The sequence below is a fragment of the Equus przewalskii genome, chromosome 9 (assembly GCF_037783145.1).
Source record: "Equus przewalskii isolate Varuska chromosome 9, EquPr2, whole genome shotgun sequence".
Classification (NCBI taxonomy): Eukaryota; Metazoa; Chordata; class Mammalia; order Perissodactyla; family Equidae; genus Equus; species Equus przewalskii.
The window spans coordinates 58,369,154-58,396,238 of NC_091839.1; the positions used below are offsets into that span (position 1 = coordinate 58,369,154).

Below are 27,085 nucleotides of genomic sequence, written 5' to 3' on the forward strand. Positions count from 1 at the left end.
GTTTCTTCTCAGGAGCTTTTTGTCTCAGTTGCTATTATATTCCTGTCTGTAATCTCTTGCACCCCCTGTGCCTACCTGCAGAACCGTAGGCTCCCTGCTGCTGTAATGCACTTCTGTGCTACCTTCTGTTTTCACTGGCCTCCAACCAGCATCCAAACCATGCCACCACTCCCACTAGTGCTCCTAGTCAGGTCAGACAGAGTCTAGTCCCTCAAGCAGGCCCCAGAGAAGCCAGAATAGTGGACATATTTTCTACTGTTTTCTTTCTGTCCTGAGGGAGGAGATGGGAATTTCCCCTCAGTTGTGCCTTGCTGTGCTAGGTAGCGGGAGGGGCTAGGACCAGCAAAATGCTACAGTTTTTCCTACACTTTTTGGTGCAGCCTCCAGCTGGTTTTGTGTTTGCCTGGGTGCTGTAGCTTCCCAACTAGTTTCTAGAGTTCTCACAAAGGTATTTGGTCCTTATACTGTTGTTAACTCAGTGTCTCTAAAGGGAATGAGGACCTGGAGCGTCATTGGTGATGTCACTCCCCATCCGCCTGCCTTCTGCTATCCCTTGACATTCACTAGTCACAAATACGCCAATAAACTTCCACAATATTTTAATGATGGAAAACATGCTTATCCAACAAGTTTTATTTACCTACTTATCTACCAATGGTCTGTTATCAAAACTAATTTGAAATAGCTAAACCATTAGAATAAAAATCCCTTTGCTTTCAAATGAATTTTAAGTTAAAAATATCACCACCATTTATAGGAAGTTAAACTTAAATAACTGTAGTAAATACAGAAGTGTTTGGAATTTAAGCTTATTCTTATAGCAAGAGATACTGAATTAAGTTTGGCCCTAGTAAAGAAGTTCCTCACATTTTACAAAAAACTCATATTTTAAAAACTGAGTCCTGGAAACCTCAGCAAGAAACCTATTCATGATTATTTAGGAAAAAATTTTCCTCTTGTTGGGGAGGGTTTTGATATTCCATAGAGTATTCTATTTTACCTTCCCCAATTATTTTGGAAACTATTAGTTTCAAAGATTATAGTAACATTAGAAATCCTGTGTTTAGTTTTGAGAAAACATTCTGAGTAACAGGAAGCACCTGTTAAATGCGAGGCATTGAAACATCAACTTTGTATCACATGCACGCTTTTATTACTTTAGGTATAAGCACACTTTTTTACTCATTAAAATTTTCATTTTGACTTGTGATTTCTAAGTGATTATAAGCTTCAATGGACTAAGATAATGCATTCAGTTGACCTTGTTTTGTGATCATCCTACTACTAATTAGAACCTCTAGTAGAAATTTTGTAGTTTCAAGGGAAGTGCAAAGAACAAAGAAAGAGCAGAAGCAGAAAGAGTAAAAATTTAACTATATTCAGTGCAACTTTACCAGCTAGGTTCACCTGTATCGCTATGGTGTGATAGCAGCAGACAGAAGCGGGCAAAGACATGATGCAAAGTCAATGGGTAGTACCATGTATAAGCTATTGTAAGCCCACTAGAAATGGACTTATCCATTTCTTTATAATTATCTTCAATATATTTTGTATTTAATCAATTTCTATCTATAGTGATAGTCTTTCTCACTAGGGTATATATCCTTAAAGGCAGGTACCCCCTCTCTTCAAAATTGTGCCTCCCCATCCATACATTATAAATCTATAGGCACTAGATTGAGCTCAATAAATGTTTTGATGAGTAACAGAGTTATTACAACAGCTCTGATTAAATTTAGAGCTTTTTCTTGTTATTTGACAGTGTCATTTTTGTTCTATACTTGCTCCCTAGTAAGTCCTTATTCCTCATAATTCTTAATTCTATTTGAACTCTAAAACATCTCAGTTCAAAAGGGACAAGGCATGGGACCATATCAGTCATTTCCAAGATAAAAATAGTCCTAGATAAAATCAAGGTCCACTCTTCTTTGTATCCCTCAAAATGACTTTAAGAGTCTGCCATTTAATAGCAGTCTCTCATCTGATTGCAGCATTAAGTGTCAATCTACTTACATAATGAAAGTAAATAGAGGCTCAGAATTGTTACTTATTGTGAAGTCTTTTTATGAGATTGAGACAGCAAATAAAATTGGAGAAAAATTATTCTTTATTGAAAAATACCAGTAATACTGACAGACTTCAAAAGCAATTCACGCTTCCAGAATACAAAGTACTTAATACATTGTTTCAAACCTGTTTGCGTTTCAAAGTTAGCATTTTTGTAAATCAAATTTGATAACCTGACTAAGAATATTTTCCAGCTTTATTATTTAAGGAGCTGCACAACCTTTAAAGTGGGGACCATGAGGCGGGCAGGAGCAGAGGGGCAGAATGCACCTGGGACTGCGCAGCAGTCTACAGCAACATTTCCCACAACTTCACTGCTGGAAGCAAAAGTACTGCACAAGACAGCTGCCCTCCAGTGTCAGAGAATCTTGGGAGAAACAGCATATCCAAAGATGCCAGCTTTTCTTATAATTTACACACTTTCATTTAAGATTGCTTTTTGAAGAAAATCTTTAAGAATCCCAGTATAATTTAATGTCATCCAATAACTCTGAATTTACAAAAACTATAATGAAAGAAATGAATTGTTACCATCAAAATGGCCTTTGCCGAGCTGTGAGTAATAATTCTATGCTTTTTTAGATGCAAAAAATTTAACACATATGCAAGTTTAATTTGAAACCACACAAATTATGTATGTAGGCTCAGATAGTAGCAGTGTTCACTTTTATTACTAATAGCTTAACTGGAACAGCCACTCTATTCATTCCACCAGCAGGAATAGCAGCACCAAGATCTAAAATTCTTTATGTATAAAAGCTTACATCATTATCCAAGTCCCATTCTTTGCATGCTCCAATTCTTGTTATCTTATTTAACATAAAAGCAACAGGATTTGGAGAGTTACTATTTGCTGTATTAAAACAGTTATACAGCATCTTGTACTGTCAAAAAGCAAAATACTGTGAATGGCAGCCTTTCTTCACAGCTCTAAACTTGAAGCTGCCAAGCATTCACTGCTTGTGCCAGCAGTGGTATTTCCACAGTAAAATAGCAGAAACTAAAGGAATCATGGCACAATGGATTTCTGAATTCTTTTATCTACCATTGGTCCTGGGGCTTAGTACCTTCCCCTTGTAGACTATATCTGCTGATCATTCCATCATCTTTCGCGGAGGAAAGGCATCAGGTCATATAGCGGGTAATGGCTCTCAGAGCGTAAAGGAGTTCTGCTTGCATCCTAGCTTCTATAAGAAGCAGATTAACATGAACCTGAATATAAAACACAACATCATTTAAGGTAGGGTTATAAGCATTCACAATCAGTTTTTCAGTGCATCAACAAGTACATTTTCTTTGTGCCAATGAATAAATTAGAAGTCTTGGGTTTTCTGATCAGAATATTAATTTCTCAAAACAAAAGCAATATGATGTTCTTTTTTGATAGATGTTTTGAGCTTATAGTTAATTATATCTCTTATTGGAGGTTTGTTATATTTCAGAAAATCTAGACATTGCTTTATTAGAATTCCAACTTCCTCTGCCAAATCATCATTCCATAACTTCTGTAAAGATGCAGCAAAGACCAGATCAGACATCTCTATTTATAAACAATAAAAGAGCTCTTGCAAAAGTCTTCTTTTTCCTAAGGGATGACAGCCATGTCAGCGCTTCTGAAGATGGGCCAGCCCACCTGTCCCCCATACCTGTCCCCTGTCTTTATTCTTTCACCCTAGGACCATAATGAAGTTCCCTTCCAAGGGGCACCTGAGACAGCTGTGCTGAAATAGTCTCTGGGTTGGTAGAAGTGATAGAAAGGGTTTGAGAGTCATTAGATTAGGCGAAGGAGAATAAGAATCATTGCTAAGTTAGAGCATAAACAAGCCACAATTGGTACATACCTTCTCAGAGTGCTTGAACTGCCTCCAGAAGCTATCATACATTCTTTTGGTAACCTTTTCAGGAGTGCAAACAACAGTTTTGATATAAACTTTAAAGCTACGATCCAATAGCTGGTTAATTTCACCATAGTCATAGTCATCATATCTGTTAAAAGACAGTGAGAATTATTATATTTTCAATGTATTGTCTGTTTTCATCTTATGAAAGTACAGACATCAATAGTAAATGCTGTATTCTTGTAGGCAGCTGTCCCCCCAAATAAGAGCTTTACAATGTTTACCTTGGGGATAGATGGGTGAGTATAAAGGGACAAGAAACAGAGAAGTTAGGGTGATGAACAGAAAATCTGCCAGTGCCCAAGCAACAGCATATATTTACACAATCATGAACAAGCAATCACACTGAGGAACAAATTCTGGAAACAGAGTTTACTAATATTGCTGGATTAATCAGACAATATTTATTATTGGTACTATATGATATATAAATTGTAATCTACTTGTGTAAATAAAAATAATTAGAATTATTTTTCTCATGTTTTCAGGAGTTTCTAGGGTCAGATGAGAAAAAAATGGGGGGCAAGAGAGCCCGTACCAGAGGAAAAGATGGTCTATAGATGGCCTCACAGTGTCTACACTTAGGAGAGGCTGTTCTTCTTTAAGCCAAGATGGTCAAAGGCACCAGAGTCTGCTCTGCCCCACTGGGTGACGGTTTCTAGAACACACAGGGACTAAAGTCTCCTATTCAGTTTTCAGTGGAAAAGGGAAAAAACTCTTGCAAAGCTTTTCCTAACCATTCAGGAGCTAACGTCACTGTTCTGGCCAGTGATAAAATGAATAGCAAGAGAAAGCCTGTCTTCACAGCTAAAATACTCAGAAAGCACTGTAGCGTGGAGTTTGTGTGCATATATTAGAATGTAGTATATAATGGCCACATTTCCTATATAACATAATAATGTGGCTGAATACTTAACAGTCAGGACATCAAAGTTTTGTATTAGGATGCGTATCATGGGAGTAGTGAATAGTTTCAGAAGGAGCTTGAGAACAGCCAGAGGGGCACTGTAAGATTACTAAGTTCCAAGAAGGTAGAAATATGAGTGTCAGGAGATAGAAGATGATACAAAGAGAATAAATATCAAAGATGTTCGGTGAAAAAATTTGCCTCTCTTCCTCTATGCTCCAGGACCAGCCTCCTTGACCTGCCTTTCCCTAGAGGCACGTGTCAGTTAACTCCTGTCAATGTCCCTAACTCTCCCTCCTGCCTAGCTAGGACAGAGGAAACAAACCAAGCTGCGATTAATCAGTTCTTTGAAGCACAAAAATAAGCTACTGGGGTGTGGATGGTTTTGAGTGTGAGAGTGTGTGTGTGTGTGTGTGTGTGTGTGTGTGTCTGTGTGCACGTGTTCCAAGTACCTGAACAGTTTAGCCCAAAGGAGAGCATCTCTTTATAAGCATAAGAAAACAGACTAACCTTATTCCAAACATGCAGTGAATATAGTTCCAAATGGCTCTTCGGAGCATTGAGGTATCAACATCTTTGTGCATTGCCATTGTATTATAAGTAAGATTGTAAGCAATGTGAAATTTTTCATCAATCAACTGTCCCACATCTGGATAAAGGCGATTTACCAAAGAATAACCATGGTCTTCCCAGCAATAGTCCTAAATCAGAGAATAGAACAAATGTGAATAATTAAAATGTGGCCAAGTACAGTTCTCTGTCTACTGCTCTGCAGTGTGGTGATATTACAGGCAGTTGGAATCCACTGCCTTTCTAGTACATCCATAGCTCCCAGCTTCACCTGCACTCCAGTCTGATGTTTCCAGTTTCTACACTGCAACATGCAAAAGGTTGTTTTCTAACTCAGTGAATTTAAAAACCAACTGAATCTCTTCCAATTTTCAGCTTTCTCTCTCTGTCTCCTCACTCAGCCTCAAGAGGCAACCCATCTCCAGAGTCCTCTCTCCTTTTCCATCACTGCAGCCATTCAAATGGTCCTAAAATATCACTCATTCCTTTTCCTTTACCCCTCTTCTGACTCTCAGTCTCGAGACTCAGACTCTGAGTCTCCTAGTTAGTTTTCCTACATTAAATCTCCCTGCTTCTTTTCTTTCCACCTCAAACAAAACTTAATAAGCCCCACCTTCTATGTTGCTCCCATATTTATTTTCCTAAAATACCTCTTTGATATTATACCATCACTCTGGTCAAAACCTATAAACCTGACCAATCTTAAATTAATTTTCCACTAATCAGAAGTAGGAATCCTTTGCTTGAAGCTCTCAGCAGTTCTGCTGGGGTTTTTTATGATCTCTTCGCTCACTTAGATTGAGGGACAAAGCTCAGTTATTGCCTTCAGTCTCCTTTGTTTAGAATGCCTATATTTTTGGACCATTCAAATCTCTCAAATCCTAATCTCTTTCCATAAAATTTCTAGCCCACATGATCTCTTCAATTCTACTCTATTTTTCATGACACAATTTCACCATCAAGTAGAAATATTCTATAACTCTTCCTTGTGCCTAATTTTTGTCTCTTTAAACACTGTACTTCCTTGAGCAAAGAAACAAAATCTTACTGTTCTCAAATATTTTCATAATTCTGGTAAAATAGTTATTACTTAACACTGGCCCTTCACAATAACAGGGAAAGTTGGGAATATCAACTCATCTGAATTAAATATTTACCTATCTAAATTAAGTATTTATATAATAGATTAAGAAATACATTGAAACTATGGTATGTTTCTACTGATGGACTGGAAGCAGCTTTATGAAACTAGAGCACAGAATAGATAAATATTTGATGATTCTCAAGTTTTATTCTCGAACTAGAGGATGTAGCTACTGTTGCTGCTGAGACATGCGTGCAAAGCACTTAGCACAGTGCCTCCTGACAAGCAGAAACAGAAAAGGAGCCTGGTATCCCAGAGGATCACCAGGTCCCTAAGTTTCCATGGACTCAGTATATGCAGAATTGTACTGGGGAAGTTTTACTGTGTATTTTAAAGTTAATGATTTGGAAGCTAAAGAAACAGAGTTTACCAAGAATAATTCTACTCCTTACATCACTAACTTTATTCACTCTAAGAGATAGGTGTTAAGTAATTTTGGAATAACATTTATTTAAGTGAATCCTCCCAAGGTTTAAATTTGAAACCCTCAAAAAGTCTCATAGCTTCAAATGACATTCAGTTCATATTTTAAAGGAAATTAAGGTTACTGTAATTGTCATGATTTATTTTCTATGGTATCTGTAAGAACTCACCCAAATTAAAAAGAAAAAAAATTTACTGTCCCTAAAAGTCCTAACTTAAGCACATCTTTCACCTCTGATTTTTCTCATCTTCTTTCCCTCCACCTCCAGACACACAATGCTTGAGATGCTGAGAACATTTCTCTTGTCACTCAGGCCTGGTGCATGGCAGGGCAGAAATCACCTCACTGTAACATTGGGGCTCAGGAGGAAAGGGGAAGAAAAGCCAATGCTATAAATGTTAGCTAGGTTCAAATACAACTATTATTTATTGTTTAGTTATATTATGAACTCTAAGTGAGTTTTTACGTATCATCTGGGAATCTAACCACTACTGTAATTTTGTTTTATGGATAAATGTGTTCTGAATTCTGAACTGATTTATGAACTTTAACAATACAATAAATACACCTAAGGGAATTGCCTGTATATAGGAAAGTTACTTCCTTTTGCAACATTTTATAGTTCTCAAATCCAAGTTATTTTAAGTATTTCTAACCAATTATGTGCATACAACAGGTTGTGATTTTACCTGGACTCGAAATGTTGGAACGTGCATCCCATGTCTAGAGAAATCCTTATAACCATAACTGGTATCCTCAAAGTGACGAGATACGTCTCTTGCTGGTGTAACTTCTTCATCATCTGAAACAATTAAGGAAAAAAAAAAGCCACTGTAAGCTTTGCAAAAACAGGATGCTAGTTAAAATTCATTTTACCTCTAACAAGTAAAAATAGGATAACCCTTTCCCTGACAGTGAGTGACCAATATCAACTGAAGTCTTAAATCTATAAAGAGAAATAGCTTACCTTTCAGTAAATGGACTGTAGTAAAAGTAGATTCACTGTTCTACAAAAATACTTATGATTGAATTTTCTACGCTTTTCATTCCTTTCTTTCATAGACTTTCTCTCCCTGTGTCCCTACTCAAATTTAGAGATATTAGATTTTACTTAAAAGTATGTACTCAAAGAATGAACACCTTTTTGGATAATCTTTATGGTGATAACAAATCAGCTATGCTCTCAACTTTAGCACCTGTACTATTTTTTGGTTGAATATTAATATTATACAATCTATAATATCTCTCCAACAGCTCAAAGGTCCTAGAAACAGTTCAAGAATGGTGAATGAAGGAAAGAGGTTGTGTACATCATAATTTTTACAATGTCTTCTGCATACTCTAAGCCTTTTTGGATTATCTTCATGTTTAGGAGTTGATGAGATTATAGTTTCAAGTAAACAGAAACAAAAACTTTTCCTCAAGGAAAAACAAAGCTAACATCTAACCTCCTTTTAAACAAATTGGGATTTTTCTTTGCTATTAAGAAATTTGGTGCTTTTTCTTTTCTCCCACTCTTATTGTCAGAATACATTTTGAGACACTTTTTTAACTTTTTTCCTTTAAATTACCTGGTTTATATATTAAATCCTGTAGCCTTATGTAGATAAAGGCCAAATATAAAGGATTTAGGTTGTTGACAGTAGTCTAACAAATAGCTCCTTTTCACAAATCAGAATTTTAAAGCTGGAGGCAATCTCAGGGCTTTATGAATTCATTTTCCTCATTTTAAAGAAGAGAAAAAAAGGAGCACTCACATATTAAGTGGCTTATGTTCACAAAGCTTAACAGCAGTGATTTTAGTCCTAGAACACAAATCAAATGTCCTCCTTCTTAGTCTAGTACTATATTCACCATAACTTCCTTTTCTAGGTTGCCTGCTTTATTTATAAGTAGGAATAACTGTGCAATAGCCTGTCTAAAAGGAAAGAAATATTTGGATTAATGTAATAAAACTTTTATTTAAATTCTCTAAACAAAAAAGTTGGGCTTTTTTTTGTAAGCAATAGAAATTTTATCAACTATGTAATGGTTGCTTTTACCTGAAGAGAAGACAAACATGCTCTCTCTTTTTTCTATTTCAAATCGTGAAGCCATCTCTTCCTGACTTGCCTCTTCTTCATCTCGACATTCCTGTAACTGCCTCATCTTTTCCATAAGGGCTTCCACCTCAAAGAAGGAATCACTTACCTGAAGAAAAGATACAATTAATGTTACGTATGTCAGACATTGGATGAAATTTTTGAATTTTCTTTTATTAAGTCTGTCTTATAAGAATTTGGATGTTAACAGAATATAAGAAAAATAGATCTTATAATTTTAAAGTACATGAATGAATCAAAAACAAGTATTTTGGCCTATTACATATATAGATATGCAGGATTTTAAAACATAAGAAAAATTATTTTAATAACACATTCTAATGTTATATCCTTAGAAAAGTAGTAATATCACTACTGTTAATGCTAAGTTTTAAAAATTTAACACTTATCAATTTAAAACAGAACTGAATAATTTAAAAGTAAACTTCTACTTGGCTCAATCAGTTAAACATATAAGATACAAAAAGTATAAGTGGTTTTGAATCAGCTGTGTACATTGGGCATATTATCAGCACGTCTGTACTCTTTTAAATTATGGTAATCAGCTCTATTTATCCAATTTACCAATTAAGAATGAAACATGTCCTTATAGGGCTGGAGTTGTCCACCTGACCTCTGCAAATGGGGCTAGCAGCTGTCACTTGCTGGGATGACTACAGCAGTGACACATCTATAGTGACTGGTCTGAGACATGAGGGACAGCCAAGTGGTCCTAAACTAGCCAAACAATTTATACTTCTATACACTGCTGCATTCTTACTATGGAAAATGGATCAAATCCATGGAAATTATATCTTATAAAAGAGATACAGTAAGCAATCTTAAAATTTCAAATCTCAGTGTTTAAATACCAAACTAATGTTTCCCCCTTTATAATGTTCTTCCCCCTACTCTTCCACTCTTTTCCTGGCTTACACCTATTGGTTCTTCAGGTGTCAGATTACATGCTTCTCCTAACACCCACCCCCAACCTAGCCACCCTAATTATTCTTACACAGCACTCTGCTCTTTCCTTCAGAGCACCAGTCAGAGTCTATAATATTGTTATTGCATGATACTGGCTTAATGCCTGCCTCCTTAGACCAAACCGTCACAAGGGCATGGGACCTGTCTGTTTAATTTGCTAGTACATATTCAGAGCCTAGCATAGTGCCTTGTACACAGTAGATATTCAGGAAATATTTGTTGTGGAATGATTGTCAGGATAATTCTATATTAAGAGACAAACGGTCTACACTACTTGTATTTTATATTTTCATATGATCCTAACAGTTATGCCAAAATACCCAATACTAAGGAGTTTCTCTCATAATTTTGTGACGCAAAGTGTTTCTGTGAGGTATTGAAGATTCTTGTGATGCAAGATCTCCATAATTATTCCTGAGACAGGATCAGTAGCCAAACAAATAAACAAAAAGGGCCGAAAAGGATTATGTTGCTTAAGAGAATGACCCAAGGTTTAAAAACTAAAGAAATAAATAAATATCTGTCAACTCACATTATCCCTCATTATATTAATTTATCTATTTTGCTTACCCTTTTTCCTCTAAAATAAACAGCCCCAATTTTAAGTATTCTTAGGAAAGACAATTCTTGATAGATCACACTGAAATAAGAGGGAAAGGAAACAAACTGTATTTCTTTTGCCTCTTGAATAATCTGTTATAAAGTTGTTAGTAGTGTAAAAAAAAAAAAAGAAGTGAAGGCATTTGATTTTACTATTAAAATGTTAATATTGTATGAGGAAATTCTTTTTGGTTTGTTTTTTGCCATTTGTATCTGAAGAACTGAGTCAGATATCTGCTATGTATCCAAAGAATAAACTATATCAGCTCACTGTCAAGTGCCATGAGTGTGGGCTGTAAACCTAAAAGAGGCCAACTCAACACCTGGGAATAGGAAGCGTATCTACTAGAGAAACAAAAAATCTCTATTATTTCACTATTATCTCATTTAATAGAGGGATAACTAAAGACAATCAAGTACTTCTTCTTCAGCCTTATACTAAAACAAAGGTAGGGAAGGACAACAATCCAACTCCAAGCATCCTAGCAACTCATATACTCTCCCTTGGACCATCTCAGAACCCCTAAGCTTTGATAAATAATCAGTGGCCATATGCAGGCCTATAGCATGAATCCAGGTAGCTCAACAGAGGGTGAAAATGATGGTCTTGGGCCTTGTCAGCACAGCTTGGTGGTCAACCTTGGGAAAATGATTTCCATTCATGTGCTGATCTCACCATATGTAAATGCTACCTCTTATTTAGCACTTGATAAATGCCAAGCCCTGTACAGGGCCTTTCACATCTTTAGAGGCATTTCATTTACACCTCACAATAACCTTGCATTTGACCTTTATTTAGGCATGAAAGAATGGAGGCTCAGAGAGGTTAGATAACTTGCCCACAGTCAAATACATAAGTTAAAGGCAATTTAACCTGTCGAACTCTGTTTCAAAGGTATACAACTGACAAAATCTGTGCGAAGTAGAAGTTCTGTGCAAAGTTCAGAAGACTGTGATGTTGTTTCTGTGATTTCTCTTTGGAAACATAAAATAAACCCTTGTTCTTTAACTACAGCAAAAGAATGCGGAGGGAATTTTGATTCACTGCATACAGGAATTAAAATTTGCTCATAATAAATTCAACTCGTTCTGATGTGTTTCAAAGTAATAGCAAAACTGAGAAAATATAAAAGCCAGAGAAGAGAAGGAATAGAGGTGAAAGCATTTCAATAAATTTACATTCACTTTTATATATATTTGTGCAAAGTTATACATAAAAAAAAACTGGAGAAATTTCCAGATCAAGGCTGATTAAATCTTCTAAAAGATAAACAATTAAGAAGTCACCTTGTTTCTTTTGTGCAAAAGGGAAGAAAAGGATGTGGTCAGCATCACAAAGTCTCTACCACCAAGTTGCACTGTTCTCAGTGCCATTTAGTAGCCACTCAATATTAGGTGGCTCTTATGAAGCTACATGCTGGTGGCTCTTGATGCTAAAATTACTCAACTGCAACCTTCTAGAGGGTCGCATAATTTCTTATAATTTTGTATATCCCTTAGGACTAGATTAGTCCTAGGCATTTGGAGGCAGTCAATAAATACTTGCTGAATGAACAGGTATAGGGACCTAATAGCACTACGGATTTAATAAGGTGGATTTTCTAAGAAGCCAAATGAAAAAATAATATAACAGCAATTACTGCCATTAGTTTTACGACAATCCTGTAACAAATAACAGATACTTACTGAAACATTTCCTGCCGAGTTGACCTGCATCTCATCCACACTGTGATTGCCATTTGTAATGTCACAGATGCAGTAGTTACTAACAGAAGGAGGCCTGAACGTGTGGCCACCATCACAATGAATTTCTGGACTGATTCCACAGCCAAATGTGAATGAGGCAAGAGAATGATAGTGCGTGAGAAGAACCACTGCATGTACCAGTTCTGCAAGGGACCAGCTGTGCTCTTCAGCTTTTAAAAGTCCCTTAGGAAAAAAAAAAAAAAACATTTTTATACTGGAGTATGGTGTTGGTGAAAGTATGTAATTCATCTTGGTACTTAATTTATTGGAAACAACATTAGTCACTACATAAAAACTAGTGTAGAGCCAGCCCTGATGGTCCAGTGGTTAAGATACAGCACTCCCACTGTTGTGGGCCGGGTTTGTTTCCCACTCGTGGAACCACATCACCTGTCTGTCAGTTGTCATACTGTGGCAGTGGTTCACACAGAGAAGTAAACTAAAAGGATACACAACCATGCATTGAAGCTTAAAAAAAAAAAAGAAAACTTAGTGTAAAATTACAATTTGAGACCTGTAGAAACCCGGAATTTGCTATTGTTTTTTTTAAAGATTTTATTTTTTTTCCTTTTTCTCCCAAAGCCCCCTGGTACATAGTTGTGTATCTTTTTTTAGTTGTGGATCCTTTCAGTTGCGGCACGTGGGACGCTGCCTCAGTGTCGCCTGATGAGCGGTGCCATGTCCATGCCCAGGATTCAAACTGGTGAAACGCTGGGCCACCGAAGTGGAGTGTGCAAATTTAACCACTTGGCCATGGGGCAGCCCCTAATTTAATTTTTATGAATATCTATTCACAAGCAGACCTTAACATAATCTGATAATGACATATTCTTATTTTGATTTTCTGAAATTCCGATTTAAAAATGTAATAGAAAGCATTTTGCTTAAAAGCAGTTACCAATATTTTAGATGCTGGTTTATGAATGCATTAACTATGTTGTTAGTTCAAAGTCTCAAACCAAAGGCAATAAATATATTTAAAGTGGAAGCTACTGTATAAAATATGCCTGTGCTTTTCTTTATTATCAGGCCTCCTCAAAGAATTTTTAAGATAGTGGTTTGAACAACTTGACTCTGAAACTAAATCATGAAATTACATTTATTTTAAATTCTTCAAATCTTACAAATCTATGTTCCTTCTGCTTCACTATTTTATAATCTTGTGTAAATTTTCATTACTAGACAATACAGACATTGCATTAATCATATTCAAATCTTATATCTCCTTGATGATAAGATGGGTCAATTATGTAACAATAGCTAAAATGTTCTACAAAATAGAAAGAGACCAAAAATATGTATTTTCAAGAATTTCTACTGCATGGTAGATACTTTTAGAGAATGTCAATCTACTTTTATTATATTATCTTTACTAATAAATAGAACCAGAAGGAACTACTTTAAGATAGTATTTTGAAAAGATATACAACAAGATGCCACTTTGCACCTATCAGAATGGCTAAAATCCAAAATACTGATAACACCAAATGCTGGCAAGGATGTGGAGCAACAGGAATGCTCATCAATAGCTGGTGGGAATACAAACTTGCACAGCCACTTTGGAAGACAGTTTCACAATTTTTTATAAAGTAAACATAGGCTTACCCTACAATCCAGCAGTCACACTCCTAGTTTTTTACCCAACTGAGTTGAAAACATGTTCACCAAAAACCCTTCATATGAATGTTTATAGCAGCTCTATTCATAATTGCCCTAAACTGGAAGTAACCAAGATGTACTTCAATAGGTGAATGGATAAACAAACTGTGGTACATCCATACATTGGAGTATTATTCAGCAATAAAAAGAAAAGCTATCAAGTCATGACGAGGCATGGAGGAACCTTAAACGCATACTGATATGTAAAAGAAGCTAGTCTGAAAAGGCCATATTCTGGAAAAGGCAAAACTAGAGAGAGAGTAAAAATGATCAGTAGTTGTAGGGATTCAGGGGGAATGGGAGAGAGATGAAATAGGTGGAGCACAGGGGATTTTCAGAGCAGTGAAACTATTCTGTATGATACTGTAATGGTGGATACATGACATTATGCATTTGTCAAAAACCATAGAACTGTACAAAGAGTGAGCCCTATAGACTTTAGTTAATAGTAATATATCAATATTAATTCATCAATTACAGCAAATGCATCATACTAAATCTAGATGTTAATAAGATAAACTGTGTGTGGGGGGATGGGTTAAATATGGGAACTCTGTACTTGCTGTGCCATTTTTCTGCTGAACATAAAACTGCTCTAAAAAAATAACGTCTATTAATTTTTTTTTTAAACGACGCCCTAGATATATTACTTCACTACTTACCTCAATGTGTTCTTTGGTAATAAGCCAAGGTCTATGGGCTAACACTTTATTAAGTTCTCCTAAATTCTGTAGTTTTTGAGGAGCATTCTCTAAACCATTAAGCCACTTGGGGTCCCCACCAACATGAAGGAAATCATTTACATGGAGGTTCACTAAGTAGGAGCACTGATGTCTTGCTGCAGCCTTAGGAGAGAACAAAAAGATTATTCTAACTATACATATTAAAATCTTGAACAACTACAAATTCTTTTTCTTTACAATTTGTAAAACAACTAAGTTTTCAATTAGTATGTTTTCAAATTTTCCATAAACTACAGAAATGAAGTTTTCATAAACATTTAAAAAATCCACATACACCATAGAAAGCACTCAGAAATAGTCCAGGAACAAACAAAATATCTGGTAAAAATATTTGGGCTTTAGAAATTTACAAATTTTATTTATATACCAACTTTCAGAACCTTAGATTAAGAACAAACTCAAAGTGCCAACAATAAAATAATGGAATATTATTTACAAACTCAACAGCAGTAGCACCACTTATGTCAATATAAACTATTTGTAATAGTGAAATAGATCTTGTGTTCTACTTTATTCTCTTATTTAATGGAAAATGGTTCTCAACAGTGGATAAATACATGTTTCTTTTTCTGTTATACTTGAGCACATACTTTAGAAAGGAAAAACGGATACTACCTAATAGGAATCCAGCTAGAAGTCAGAATATAAGTATTTATCCCTGTGTTTAAAGCATTAACCATCTCTTAAAAAGATCAATAAAGAATTTTTCACTGACTGTTTACAAACCATTATTCACTGAATAAAGAGTTTTCCACTGAATGTTTACAAACCATTATTCCGATGTAGTGCCGAAAATGTAGGGGTAAAGGACCATCCATCTGCAGTAGATAGTGTTGAGTTTTTAAGAAACTTTCTAAATATTGTGGGTGAAAAACCATCACTAATGTAATGTTATCCAGACGACCCAAAGCAGCAAAAGAATCTGCAAATAAAGCATGCATCTGTGTGTCTTCACTCCCTACTTGGAGAATCTGTGAAAAGAGAGGAAAACCATGGTTACATAAATTGTAAATCAGTGTTAAAGAAAGAAAATCTGCATATACTGCCTTCTAAGTGTCATCTAGAAGCAAATTAAATTTGGCTTAAGAGAGAGAGGTTATAATTCTACAAATTTAACTCAACTGGGAGCAAGATAGAATAAACAGTCACATATTATGTAGAAGGGGATAAACAACAAAGGCCGATCATTAAAGGCTATCTAGATAGGCTGCTTGCAGAACTTGGCCAAAATCCAGATAAAGAACCAGATTTAGATTATCAAACTTGCAGAGCTTGCAAACAGACACTAAAGGTTTTCCTTATAATAACGCCTACTCTCACTCAATTTAAGGAGAACCAAAATTAACTAAGAACAAACAATCCCTGTGAAAACAAAGCATAGGAGCTTTTACATATTGAGAATTAAAGATCCTATCTAGGATTCATACCAGCCTGTGGAGATGGTCAAGGCCAAGTAACTCAGCTTATGGGCCCACCTAAACAACATCTAAATATAAGCAGAGGCAGTATCATTGGTCAAAAAGGTCTTGCCTTTCCTTGATTAAATATGGGTGTTAGAAAAACATCATGAAATACTAGAAATCAACATGACTACAACAGCTTTCTAATCCCACAGATTCACTGCCAAAGCACGATGATTAACTCTGATCAACTCTTTGTAAAACGTGTTGTTGACCAACAGTTGTTCAGATGCTAAAATGTGGGTCATGAAAGCTTTTCCTTAAAAGCAGACAGTTCACTGTGTACTTTCACAAACAACATACCTCCTTTTCTGGGATGAATCTACTTGGTCCATGTCCTAGTGTTCGAGGAATTCTAATTCCAAGTTCCTAGAAAAGAAAATTATACCATCTCAGGCCTCCAGCAGTAAACAACATGAGCTGAGGCTACAGGAATAAAAGGAAAAAACAACCAGTTGAACAGAGACAGGCTTGTTTTGGGATTTGTTTTCATGGCCATATATATACATACCAGTCCCTCTGTTTGCATGGCTTAGCTGACAACAGCTTATAATACAACTCTGGCTAAAAACACTAAAACCTGCTTCACTAAAACCAGAGTTTTGCATAAAGTACTTGGCAGAAAGTCAAGAACAGAAAGTTCAGCACATAGCAGCCAATCCTGTGGACTGATAGTGATACAAAATAAGGCCAATGTGTTTGTATATCCAAAACCCAACCAACCAAAATATCATCCCTGTATCTTGTCAGGAAAGGAAAAAGCAGTAACCTCTACCTAGACGTCTTAAACTGAAAGAAGTGTAACTATTATTACATTGATAATAACACTTTACAATAAGAATAGAAATATGAAAAATAAAAAGTAGTTATTTAAATCCACAAAAGACAAAGTACTGCAGGGCATGTTTTCTCTTTGGTTGAGTAAAATAGTTTTAGAGAAATTAATTTTGTTTGTGAGTTTGCCTTAAATTTTTTATTTATAGAATGTCATCACCCTTGCTTATACTATATTTAAGAGAAGCTCAAGTAATTGAGAAATAAATGGTTTTTTTGTCTTTTGACATAGTGAATCTAGAATCCTGTACCTGAAATCTAGACTCCTATACCTTATTGTGACAGTGTAGTATGGTTAACAAAAACTGACAATCTACTGTTAAGACTTCCATTTTTTCCCCAATACAGTGTACTTATAGAAACAAAACCAAGTAATATAGTTCAATCTTATTTTGTTTTTTTGTGAGGAAGACTGGCCCTAAGTTAACATCTGTTGCTGATCTTCCTTTTTTTTTTGGCTTGAGGAAGATTGTCACTGAGCTAACATCTGTGCCAATCTTCCTCTACTTTAAGGGGGATGCTGCCCCAGCATGGCCTGATGAGTGGTGCTAGGTCTGTGCCTGGGATCTGAACCTGCGAACCCTGGGCCACCAAAGCAGAATATGCAAAACTCAACCACTACGCCACTGGGCTGGCCCCTCAATCTTATTTTATTTTTTGAGGCTCATGTCCTATCAATCTAGTCTCTAAAATAACAACAACAAAAACTTCTTAGAGTTTACACAACTAAAGATTAACCCTTACTCACATAATTACATATGAATATTATTTCCACCCTCTCCCTTCTGCTTCCAAAACTCCTTCATGATATAAACAATATGCTTTTCTTTTAAAGAAAAAAAAGGCAGGGGACAGACAGAGACGGACATGTGGCAACAATTCAAGAAATCTGATCCAAGCAAATGAAAACCTTTTGAGCAGAATGGATTTTTAAAAATTAAGCAGGCAGGACAAAATTGAAGAGAAGCTTTATTAGGAGAATTCAAGATTTAGATTCAACGTAGACTTTATCTGCCAACTGAATCTATAAAATAATATACACAGCCATGTGTTGCTTAACGATGGGGATACATTCTGAGAAATGTGTAGTTAGGCGATTTTGTTGTGCGAACATCACTGAGTGTGCTTAGACAAACCTAGATGGTGTAGCCTACTACACACCTCAGCTATATAGTACTAATCTTATGGGACCACCATCATATATGCAGTCTGTCATCAACTGAAACACTGTTATGGAGCACATGACTGTATATTATATAATTCAAACAATCTCATACTGGAGGTCAGTGATTTCTTACTCTGGTTATCCCATATTTATACTGAAGATAGTAATGTTCTAACAACTATACCCTTCATTAGAGGAGGCACTCAATTCACTGGTCTGGCCATGTACAGTGTCTCAATTTTAATATCCTATAATAAATCCAAGGGAAAAACCACATTCTTGCTACTTGATACATTATCTTGGCACAAAAAGTAGCCATTTATAAAAATGATTATTCTATTAACCTTTCTAACTCCTGAATTTCTGATCCAATTAGATACAGTTCAAACAAAATATACTAGGCAAAACTTTAAGGCTAAAAATCAATATTTACCCTTTTTCATTTCTTTATTATCTTATTTAAACAAAATGCATTTTAGGAAAATACCCATTTCAAGGGTGTGTTATTCATTTTATAACTAAGAGACACTACCCTTGGGACTTCAGTATATAAAAAGGTGGCATTTCAAATGGGGGAGAAATGGATTATTCAACAAATGATCTTGGGACACATGGATAACCACTCAGAAAAAAGTGAAGTTGGAGCTCTAAATCATACTTTATTCCACAATAAATCAGAGTTAAGTGTAAAAAAACAAAAACAAAAAAAATTACAGTACTAGAAGAAAACACTCATGGAATGGAGTAGGCCTAAGAATGCTACAAAACCCAGAAGTCATAAAATGTAAGATTGACAAATTTGATGACATAAAAAGAAAGACTTTCACATGGGAAAAATAAAAAGTCAAAAGCAAACAAAACTGGGGAATATATTTGCAATTCATATAACAAAAGGGCTAAATTTCTTTAATACATAAAGACTCCTACAAATCAATAAGAAAATCCCAATGACCAGATAGAAAAATAAACCAAAGACAAGAACAGTTCAAAGAAAAGGAATTACAAATGGTTGAAAAAATGATCAACCCTCACCAATAAAACAACTGCAAGTTAATTACACTGAGACGCCATTTTTCACCTAAAAGATTGCTTAAGATAACAGGCTATGTTAGAGACGGGGTGGAGAAACAGTCATTCATTGTTTATACATTTCTGAAGGAGTGTTTTGAAGTGTGAGGAAAAAAGATCAAGAAATATGTAAGGAGTATACATTACTACAACCTCTAAGGAGGGCAATTTGCAATACTGATCAAAATTAAAAAGTCACATACCCTTTGAATCAACAATTCCATCCTAAATGTTAACCTGTAGTCACATTTGTGAAATGTCATATGTAAACCATTGTTTCTAGTAGTACAAAATATAAAACAACCTAAGTGCTCATCAACAGAGGACTGTTTCAATAAAGTTTAGTACATCATAGACTAGAATAGCACGCAGTCTTTACAAAGAATGAAGCAATTCCATATGCGTTGGCTTTAAAAGATCTCTAAGATATATTATGGGGGGAAAACAAAAGTGCATAATATGTATAATTATGTTACTATTTGTAAGGAAAGCGGGGAAAAAACTTAGCAATTCCACTTCTAGGACTGTATCCTACAAATACATTAGCAGTATGTGGGTGTTAAACACACACACAGATACACATATAAATGAGACCAGACTGATAGCACATGGGCCTCAAAACAAAAAGGCTGAATTATATTTTTTTGGTTTTGTTTCTATACCAAATATACGGTTTATATACCAAACGATTATAAAACAATATTTTTATAATTCCAAGAAAGTGGCTAGCAATATTTCAGAAATGGAGTATTTTCCTATAGGTATGGCAAGGGTCTTTCCCAATGGTCCTATGTAATTCTCAAGTCTTTATAAGTCCATCCTTACAGCCAAATTTAGTGGCCATATTGATATCACTGTCTCCCCTCTTCCTTGCCTTCAATGGACAAATCCTTCCTTCCCAGTTCCATTAGAAATAGATTCTTTTAGAGTGAAAAACTATGCCTTTTAAAACAGGATGTTAAGAAAAACCAAACATTCTTGGAACTAGATTATAGACCCATTATGCTAATAACCCTTTAGTGTTAAGATCACATTCATTCCTTGATGAGGTACCAGTCTTGCAAGAAAGCTAGAGACAGAATAGAAAAACTGAAGAAAGGAAAGGAGTCTCTGACAGTCAAGACTCCAATTTCATTATTTTACATAAGGTTAGTTCTAAGTAAAATAGAGTTTTGCCAAGCTCATGCTTGGACTACCAGGGTCAATTTCCTACTAAGTTGAAGAGGTTGTGAGATGTTTGTGCCATTCCATAAAAGCAGAAAGGGAAATGGTAGGAGGGGAAAGAGAGGAAGTGAAAGAAAAGATGTGGGGAGGGGTGGAAGAGTGATAGATTTTTAAAAATCAAGTCTTTCCCAAACAGAAAGGGTTGATCAAGACTGACAGAATGGGAAATATAGTTACGGCTGTTCTAGACTCACACCAACTAATTCTCCTTTATTTGGAGGCTAGACTCAAAAGATGTCCTTGGTTCTCTTTCTTAGTTAATAGACTAGGTACATGAGAAAGATACAAGAACATGACATGATCTTTTCTACTTAATCTTATGCCCAAGAGAAGACAAAGGGTTGATCTAGGGTGCTCTTGATGAGCTCTGAGATTGCATCCCAACTGATCCTAGTCCTGATACTGGCAGGACGCAGATCACTGATTCCACCTAGCCTCTCACTGCAAATTGAGCTCTAACTTCTGGGAAAAGTAAACAGGTGACAATTACCTTGAAAAGAGCAGGAAGTCTGGTTCTGGAGCTGGTGTCTTTAATTATTACTCTTTTGAGCCTCTTTGAGAGTTTCTGTAACTTAAATGTCCTTTTAGATACTACTGTCATTATACAATAGTATTCTTGGTTTCTAAAAAGTTTAAAGTTTGAGTTTTTTGGAAAAAACTCACTTCTGAAACACTTCTTTTCCTAGGCACAGGATAAATTAGCTCTACCCTATTTCCTAGCAGATGTTGATTAAAAAAAAAAGGCACCCCAGGTCTTCAGTGGGGTGATCATAAGCCAAACTATGTGCATTTCATAACTTCCTAAAGGTTACTTCAACTATGCCTTCGTCTGTAAGAAACTGAATTACAGACTTTAAACAAATTTGGCCAATGCAGATTCTAGAACTGCCAACAGCAAATGGCCTTGTTGAAAAGCAGATGTAGATGCTAATCACAGAACAAACCTCACAGGCTCTTGGCGAAAGTGTGGCTGGAAAAACTAACATAGAATCTAACATCCCTCTCAACAATCCTCCTAATCAGCATCTTCCAAAGAGATAGCAACAGCCTCTGCCATCACAACACTGATGCAAATCTCTGACATAATATCTATTTCTTCATTAGTATATACTACTAATTGTCACAGTATGAAAATTCTCAGCGAATGTTAGCAATACCACAGAAAGACTATATATGTATTGTATCACAGTGCTTGTGTACTGAAAGTACTGGTCTAATCAGATTTTTCAAATTTGTTAAAGATACATTTATGAATCTATGTAAGCAGAAAGAATGAACAATTTGCCACAAATGCAAGATGAAAGCATTTGTTGGCTTATGGTGTCTACTTACCTGCAAAACTATTTGAAAAGTAAGTATCAGATCATTTGAATCATTTTATTTTTCTCATTGCACTTGGTGCATTTTTAAACTGTGTAGATGTTTTAAAACCAATAACATAACACTAATATTAATTTTTATTAAAAAATTACAAAGGCAGTATGTGCTTTTGGAAACACATTTCAACAAGGCAAAGATATACTGTGTAAAAAGTGGAAGTTCCCATCCCACTCTCTCTTTAGAATTATTGCCTACAGCCGAGTGCTAGCCTTTTGACGTTCAAAAATTTTAAATATAAATGAAGAAATCTAGAAGTGTTATAAAGAAATATTCCAATTCTAACAAAATGTACCAGTTTCTTTTAAAATTATCATTAACTATACTACGGAATTTAGAAATATTGAAAGTTCAGGTACCTCTTTTTCCACTATCTATGAATACTTCTATGTTCTTCTATGAACTATATTCTAAAAAAATAAAAACTGACTTCAAAGTACTGGATTTGTAAGGCTGACTTAGGCCATATGTGTGCCCTATACTGTAGTCAAGAGTTCCATTCCTGGAAAGTGTTTAGTTTAAAAGCATTGTGGAAGTTTGTTATTTGAAAGAGTTGTGTTATTAATACTTTTCTATGGTGAATAGTTTCCCTAAGAAGCACTACTTTCTAAATTATCCTCCCACATGTTGGGAGTGTTAAAAATGAAATACAACTATACAAAGCATCCTGAACACAATCACATAGGCACTGTAATCAATGTGCAAGCTAAAATGTATCTCCTTACCTTCCAGTTTACATGGTTATATTTAGAGATTCTAGATCTGGGCAAGAACCAGGATTCTGCACAAGAATACCACCAGAAATAACAGATCTATTCAAGCACAATGATTGAGGCTCACTTCTACTCAAAATGAGAAAAGATCTGTTATGGCCTGCAAGCACAAACTATAAATGCTATTGCAACACTTTTACACCGTTTTCTTTCTTTGGCAAAGATTCCGAAGCAACAGTTATAAGAATTTTTTTTAAGGTGGTTTATTATCTGTAAACAAGAAGCATATTATGTATCCATGAATGCTAAAATCTAGAAAAAGTATTTAGTGTTCCACACCCTTCATGAGAAACTGTCTTAAGTTTATGTGAATATCTGTAGTTTACTCATAATGTAGACTCCATTTACAAAAAATATAAATACTAAAACTGAGTCATTTTAGTGGGCAATACCGCAGAGAAATTACTTCGTATTTAGACTTCTTGAACTAAGGCAATACTTACAGCATTCTGATTTCTATTCAAATTTTAATTACTATTTCTCTTTCTCCCTTGTCACCTTTTGAAAGAAAGCCTTTCAAAGTTTCACATTTTAGTCAAAATTATATTAGTAACTTTCAAATGGTGCCCTATTTGCAACCACTTAGGAAAAATACAAAATGTTACAATTAAATAGGTCTTTCTGAAAGCTAATTCAGACACAAAAGGGATGGTTTAATAAACAAGAGTAAACGCTGTGCATAACGTCATGCAGCTGGCAGAATAGACTTATTTTAGGCAGCAACATTTTTTAACTGCCTCGAATGTACTTTTTCCTTTTTCTTTCTTTTTTCTAAGTAGGCGGCAAAGGCGGTGAGGGTCACTGAGTCCTGGAGTCTGTTCTGACGAGGCGCTGCGGGGACAACCCACAGGCTGCGCTCCCGCGGGGCCGCAGCTTTGTTCGGGTCGGGCTTGCGGAGGCTTGCACAGACTCCGGCTTTCCGTCTGCAGACTCCCATTTAAAGGACCGAGACGGCCGTGTCTGCCAGCCTCAGCCTCGCTTGCCCGGGGCCGACTCCCGCTGGAAAACGTGCCCCCACCCCCACCGGCCACCCCCTCAGCTCGAGGCGAGCGCGGGCCGGCCCCCGCGCCCCTGCCGGCCGGCTGCTCCGGGGGCGCCCTCCAGGGAGCGTCCTCCGAGGCTGTGAGGGTGCGAAGGCGGGGAAGCGACCCAACCTCCGTGCAGCCCCGGCAGCTCAGCTGGGTACGCGCCCGCCCGCCCGCCCGCCCCTCGCCCAGGTACCTCGTTCGGGCCGCCGCCCCCGCCACACTGCTTGCAGCCCAGCAGCTCCGAGACGGCCAGCGAGGCCGTGTACGCCTCGTTCGCGGCGGTGGCCAGGCGCATGTCGGCGCGGGGACGTCTGCGGTCGCGGACACCAGCGCTGGCCGGCCGGCCGGGCTCTGGGCTGCAGCGCCTCAGTCACCAAGGACCGCGGGGGCGGTGCGGCGGGGCGCGGGGTTGGGCGGGGCGGCGCCAACAAACAAGCCGCGCGGCCCCGCCCCCGCCGTCACTCCGCCGGCTCAGCGGCCGCGCGCACCAATGCGGATTCGCGGATTCGCGGAGCCCCGCCTCCTGGTGCGGAGGGGCGGGCGTTGGTGGGCGGTCTGACCGGCCCGGCGAAAAACAACCTCGAGGGGCCGAGTTCCCCCTAGGGACTAATTTTCGGGTCCGGACAGAGTTGGGTCGGCCGAGTTCGGTCGTCCGGGAGGCGAGGCGCGAGCCCTCGGGCTTCAGTGAAAGGCCAATGTGCCCTGCCCCCAGCACCAGCAGCTGAGAGCCTGCCCTCCCCGCGTCCGCTGGGGTCCACTTACCTAGAGCCAAACAGCAACCAACCTCTAGGCTGACCCTGCCACCACCAGGAGGAATCAAGTTCGCTTTACATTTTATAAACCACTGAAACTTCCCTTCTTTCTTTCCAATAATGCCCAAACAATGATGAGCTGCGGAATGCAAGAACAAGTACGGGACCATGGGCTATATTCAATGTGAAATTATTTTTGGTAAGCTATGTAGACACTGTACATACCACTCTTCTACCCAGACAATCAGCCTTGGTGGCAGATCTCTGAATTGTCTTTTTTCTTCCCAAGTATACTTGAAGGCTTTAAAATTTCTAATGTTCCCTCCTAAGCGCCCTGGGTTTGAAAGAAAGAATTTCTCTTTCTGAAATCTGATGAGGAACTTGAGAAAATATGGGTTATAAAGGAGCACAAATTACTGACATTGTTGGATCCGGAAAGCAAATCTCTTAAGTTCTGTGTCAACACTGTGTGCTTACATGGCTCCATTAACTTCTTTTAAAAATCAACTCCTAAATTAGATCTTTTTTAGCATGTTTGCCCTTGTGTTTCAAAAGCTTACATGCTCAGGTTAAAAAAAAAAGTTGGAACATTCTGACAGAAGGAAACTGGAGTTAAGTCAATAAATACTGACAGACACAGAACCAGGACTCATACACGAAAATAAGTTTCAGTCTTAGGAGTGAGATTACAATGTTTCAGAGAAAACTAAGTTACTCTTTTAGCTCTTCAACTGTCAGATTTTAAAAGTAGCAGGTTAAAAATGGTTACTTTTTGTCTTCTCCCGAAAAGATAAATGTTGTATGTTCTCATATACTGCTTTTATAAATTGCTACAGTACCAAAAATATTTTTTACTGGTCAAGAAAAGCGATTTTGGGTTAATGTTAACATAGCAGGAAAGGCTACAGAGGCTTCCATGCTCTCTTTGTAACTGCAGGCCCTCCAGGACCAGTTCAACTGACCCCATCTTATCAACAGAGTGATTAAGAGTTGTCTTTCAGGAACTGGGACTCCTTGTCCAGTTCAGGCCGGTTGAGACCACCAACCCATCAACTGAGCCTGTGCAAAAGCTCAATAATTAACCCTTTGGACATCAAAGAGCTAAAAACTCCACCCTTAGATTATGGTAACACCACCACTTTGTGAACATGCATCCTACTGAAGAGGCATGAAGCTTGACTATGCTTGCACAGACAATTACCTCACTTATCTGTACACGTCAGACTGCCCTGCCCCTCATCCCATAAAATTGTGCCCCAAGCCCTGGATCCAGGAGACAGATCTGAGGGCACATGCCTCTGTCTCCTTGCAGATCAATCTTGCAAAATAAAGCTACATTTCTTTTTCCAAAAGCTAATGCCATAATAATTGGCTTTTTAAAATGTGCATCAGACAAGAGAACTCCAATTTTGTGCAGTAACATCTTTCTTTTGAGCACAGCCAAAAAAACAAAACAGTATAATCAAATGCCCACCCAGTCACAAACAAACAAGAAAAATAAACCAGTAAGTGATCCAAGTTGGAGCAATGTGATATACCCTCCAAGATAAGTTGCAGATGAATAACTTGGAAACATAAATGGACTTGATATATGGGGTTGTGAACTATAAAGCTAGTTAGATAATGAAGGAAGTATGTGAAAAATGATGACTCTGGTTCTAGAACAGTTGAGCTGTGAGAAAGGAATAAAATAGTGGGGTTAGTTGTCTAGTAGGGCGTAACCTTGTTTGTGACATTAAAATTATGTCACTTGCAAAATGGAGAATGCTTACCTTTCTATCTTTTAATGAGAGGTGAAGGAAAACCATGCATTTAATTAACCCAAAAATGGTTTAAAATAATTACATGTAAATTAAAACTGCAAACTGTATACATATGGCAGTGTTTGATACTTAGTGCTTGATAAATATTAAAGAAGCATATACTGATATTGTATAGGAAGCTCCAAATAGGATTTTTTTTGAAAACAAAATGTTTCAGTTTGATTATTTATTTTGATGCTGCTTTACATAAAAAGAAAGATAATTTTAACTTATATTCTAATTCAGTGGTGGACTGAGGACCTTCAAGCCATATAAATATCACCATTCCTGTATGGTCTCTATAAACACTGACAAGTTCTTCAGAGAGTACTAATTTCTGCTCTTTCAATACAGGAGTAATACTAATTAGTGACTCTATTCTCCAACATAAAAAGGTTGTCTCCAAATAAATCTACAGTAACCAAGAATTCCAACAAATGTATTAACCTGCAAATATCATTGTGTAGATTTCACTTCTGGAAATGTTTTGTTCCAAATCATTCCATAAAAAATTTGTATTTTCCAAAGATTTCACTTCATGAGTAGGCCAGATGTGCTTAAGGTGCTTCTCTTAATGAACCCCCAGTGCTAGGCATATGATAGGAACACAATAAACATCAGCTAAAAACACGAACATCCTGAGCACAGAACAGTAATTGGAAAGGACTATGCTTTTCATATTTATCACAGGTTATCACTATAGGACAGCAGCTATTTTACAAAGTCTGCTATTTAAACACTTCAACATTTTATTTCTTCTAGGAAGAATCCTGACT

At 36.9% G+C, this 27,085-nt stretch overlaps 1 protein-coding gene and 1 long non-coding RNA gene across 4 annotated transcripts in view; one reads left to right on the top strand and one right to left on the bottom strand.

Moving 5' to 3' along the window:
- Positions 1-2,089: 2,089 nt before the first annotated feature.
- The window catches only part of SESN1 (sestrin 1), a 105,647-nt gene continuing 80,651 nt past the window's right edge, over positions 2,090-27,085 (bottom strand). Inside the window, exons 1-10 of one of the 3 annotated variants that reach the window (XM_070559238.1) lie at positions 23,949-24,519; positions 16,590-16,655; positions 15,597-15,797; positions 14,746-14,928; positions 12,365-12,607; positions 9,053-9,200; positions 7,700-7,812; positions 5,383-5,573; positions 3,909-4,053; positions 2,090-3,279 (exon numbers count right to left, since the gene is read on the bottom strand). In XM_070559238.1, the coding sequence (XP_070415339.1) occupies positions 3,193-3,279; positions 3,909-4,053; positions 5,383-5,573; positions 7,700-7,812; positions 9,053-9,200; positions 12,365-12,607; positions 14,746-14,928; positions 15,597-15,797; positions 16,590-16,655; positions 23,949-24,050 (1,479 nt within the window). In that variant the 5' untranslated portion in view covers positions 24,051-24,519 and the 3' untranslated portion in view covers positions 2,090-3,192. Of the gene's footprint in view, positions 3,280-3,908; positions 4,054-5,382; positions 5,574-7,241; positions 7,813-9,052; positions 9,201-12,364; positions 12,608-14,745; positions 14,929-15,596; positions 15,798-16,589; positions 16,656-23,948; positions 24,520-27,085 lie in introns of those variants that run through there. The other 2 variants (XR_011522607.1, XM_008520567.2) reach the window with 2 other exon arrangements.
- Positions 9,102-11,756, top strand: LOC139073641 (uncharacterized). The gene is made up of 2 exons (XR_011522624.1): positions 9,102-9,227; positions 11,574-11,756. It is a non-coding gene; the product is annotated as an uncharacterized lncRNA (long non-coding RNA).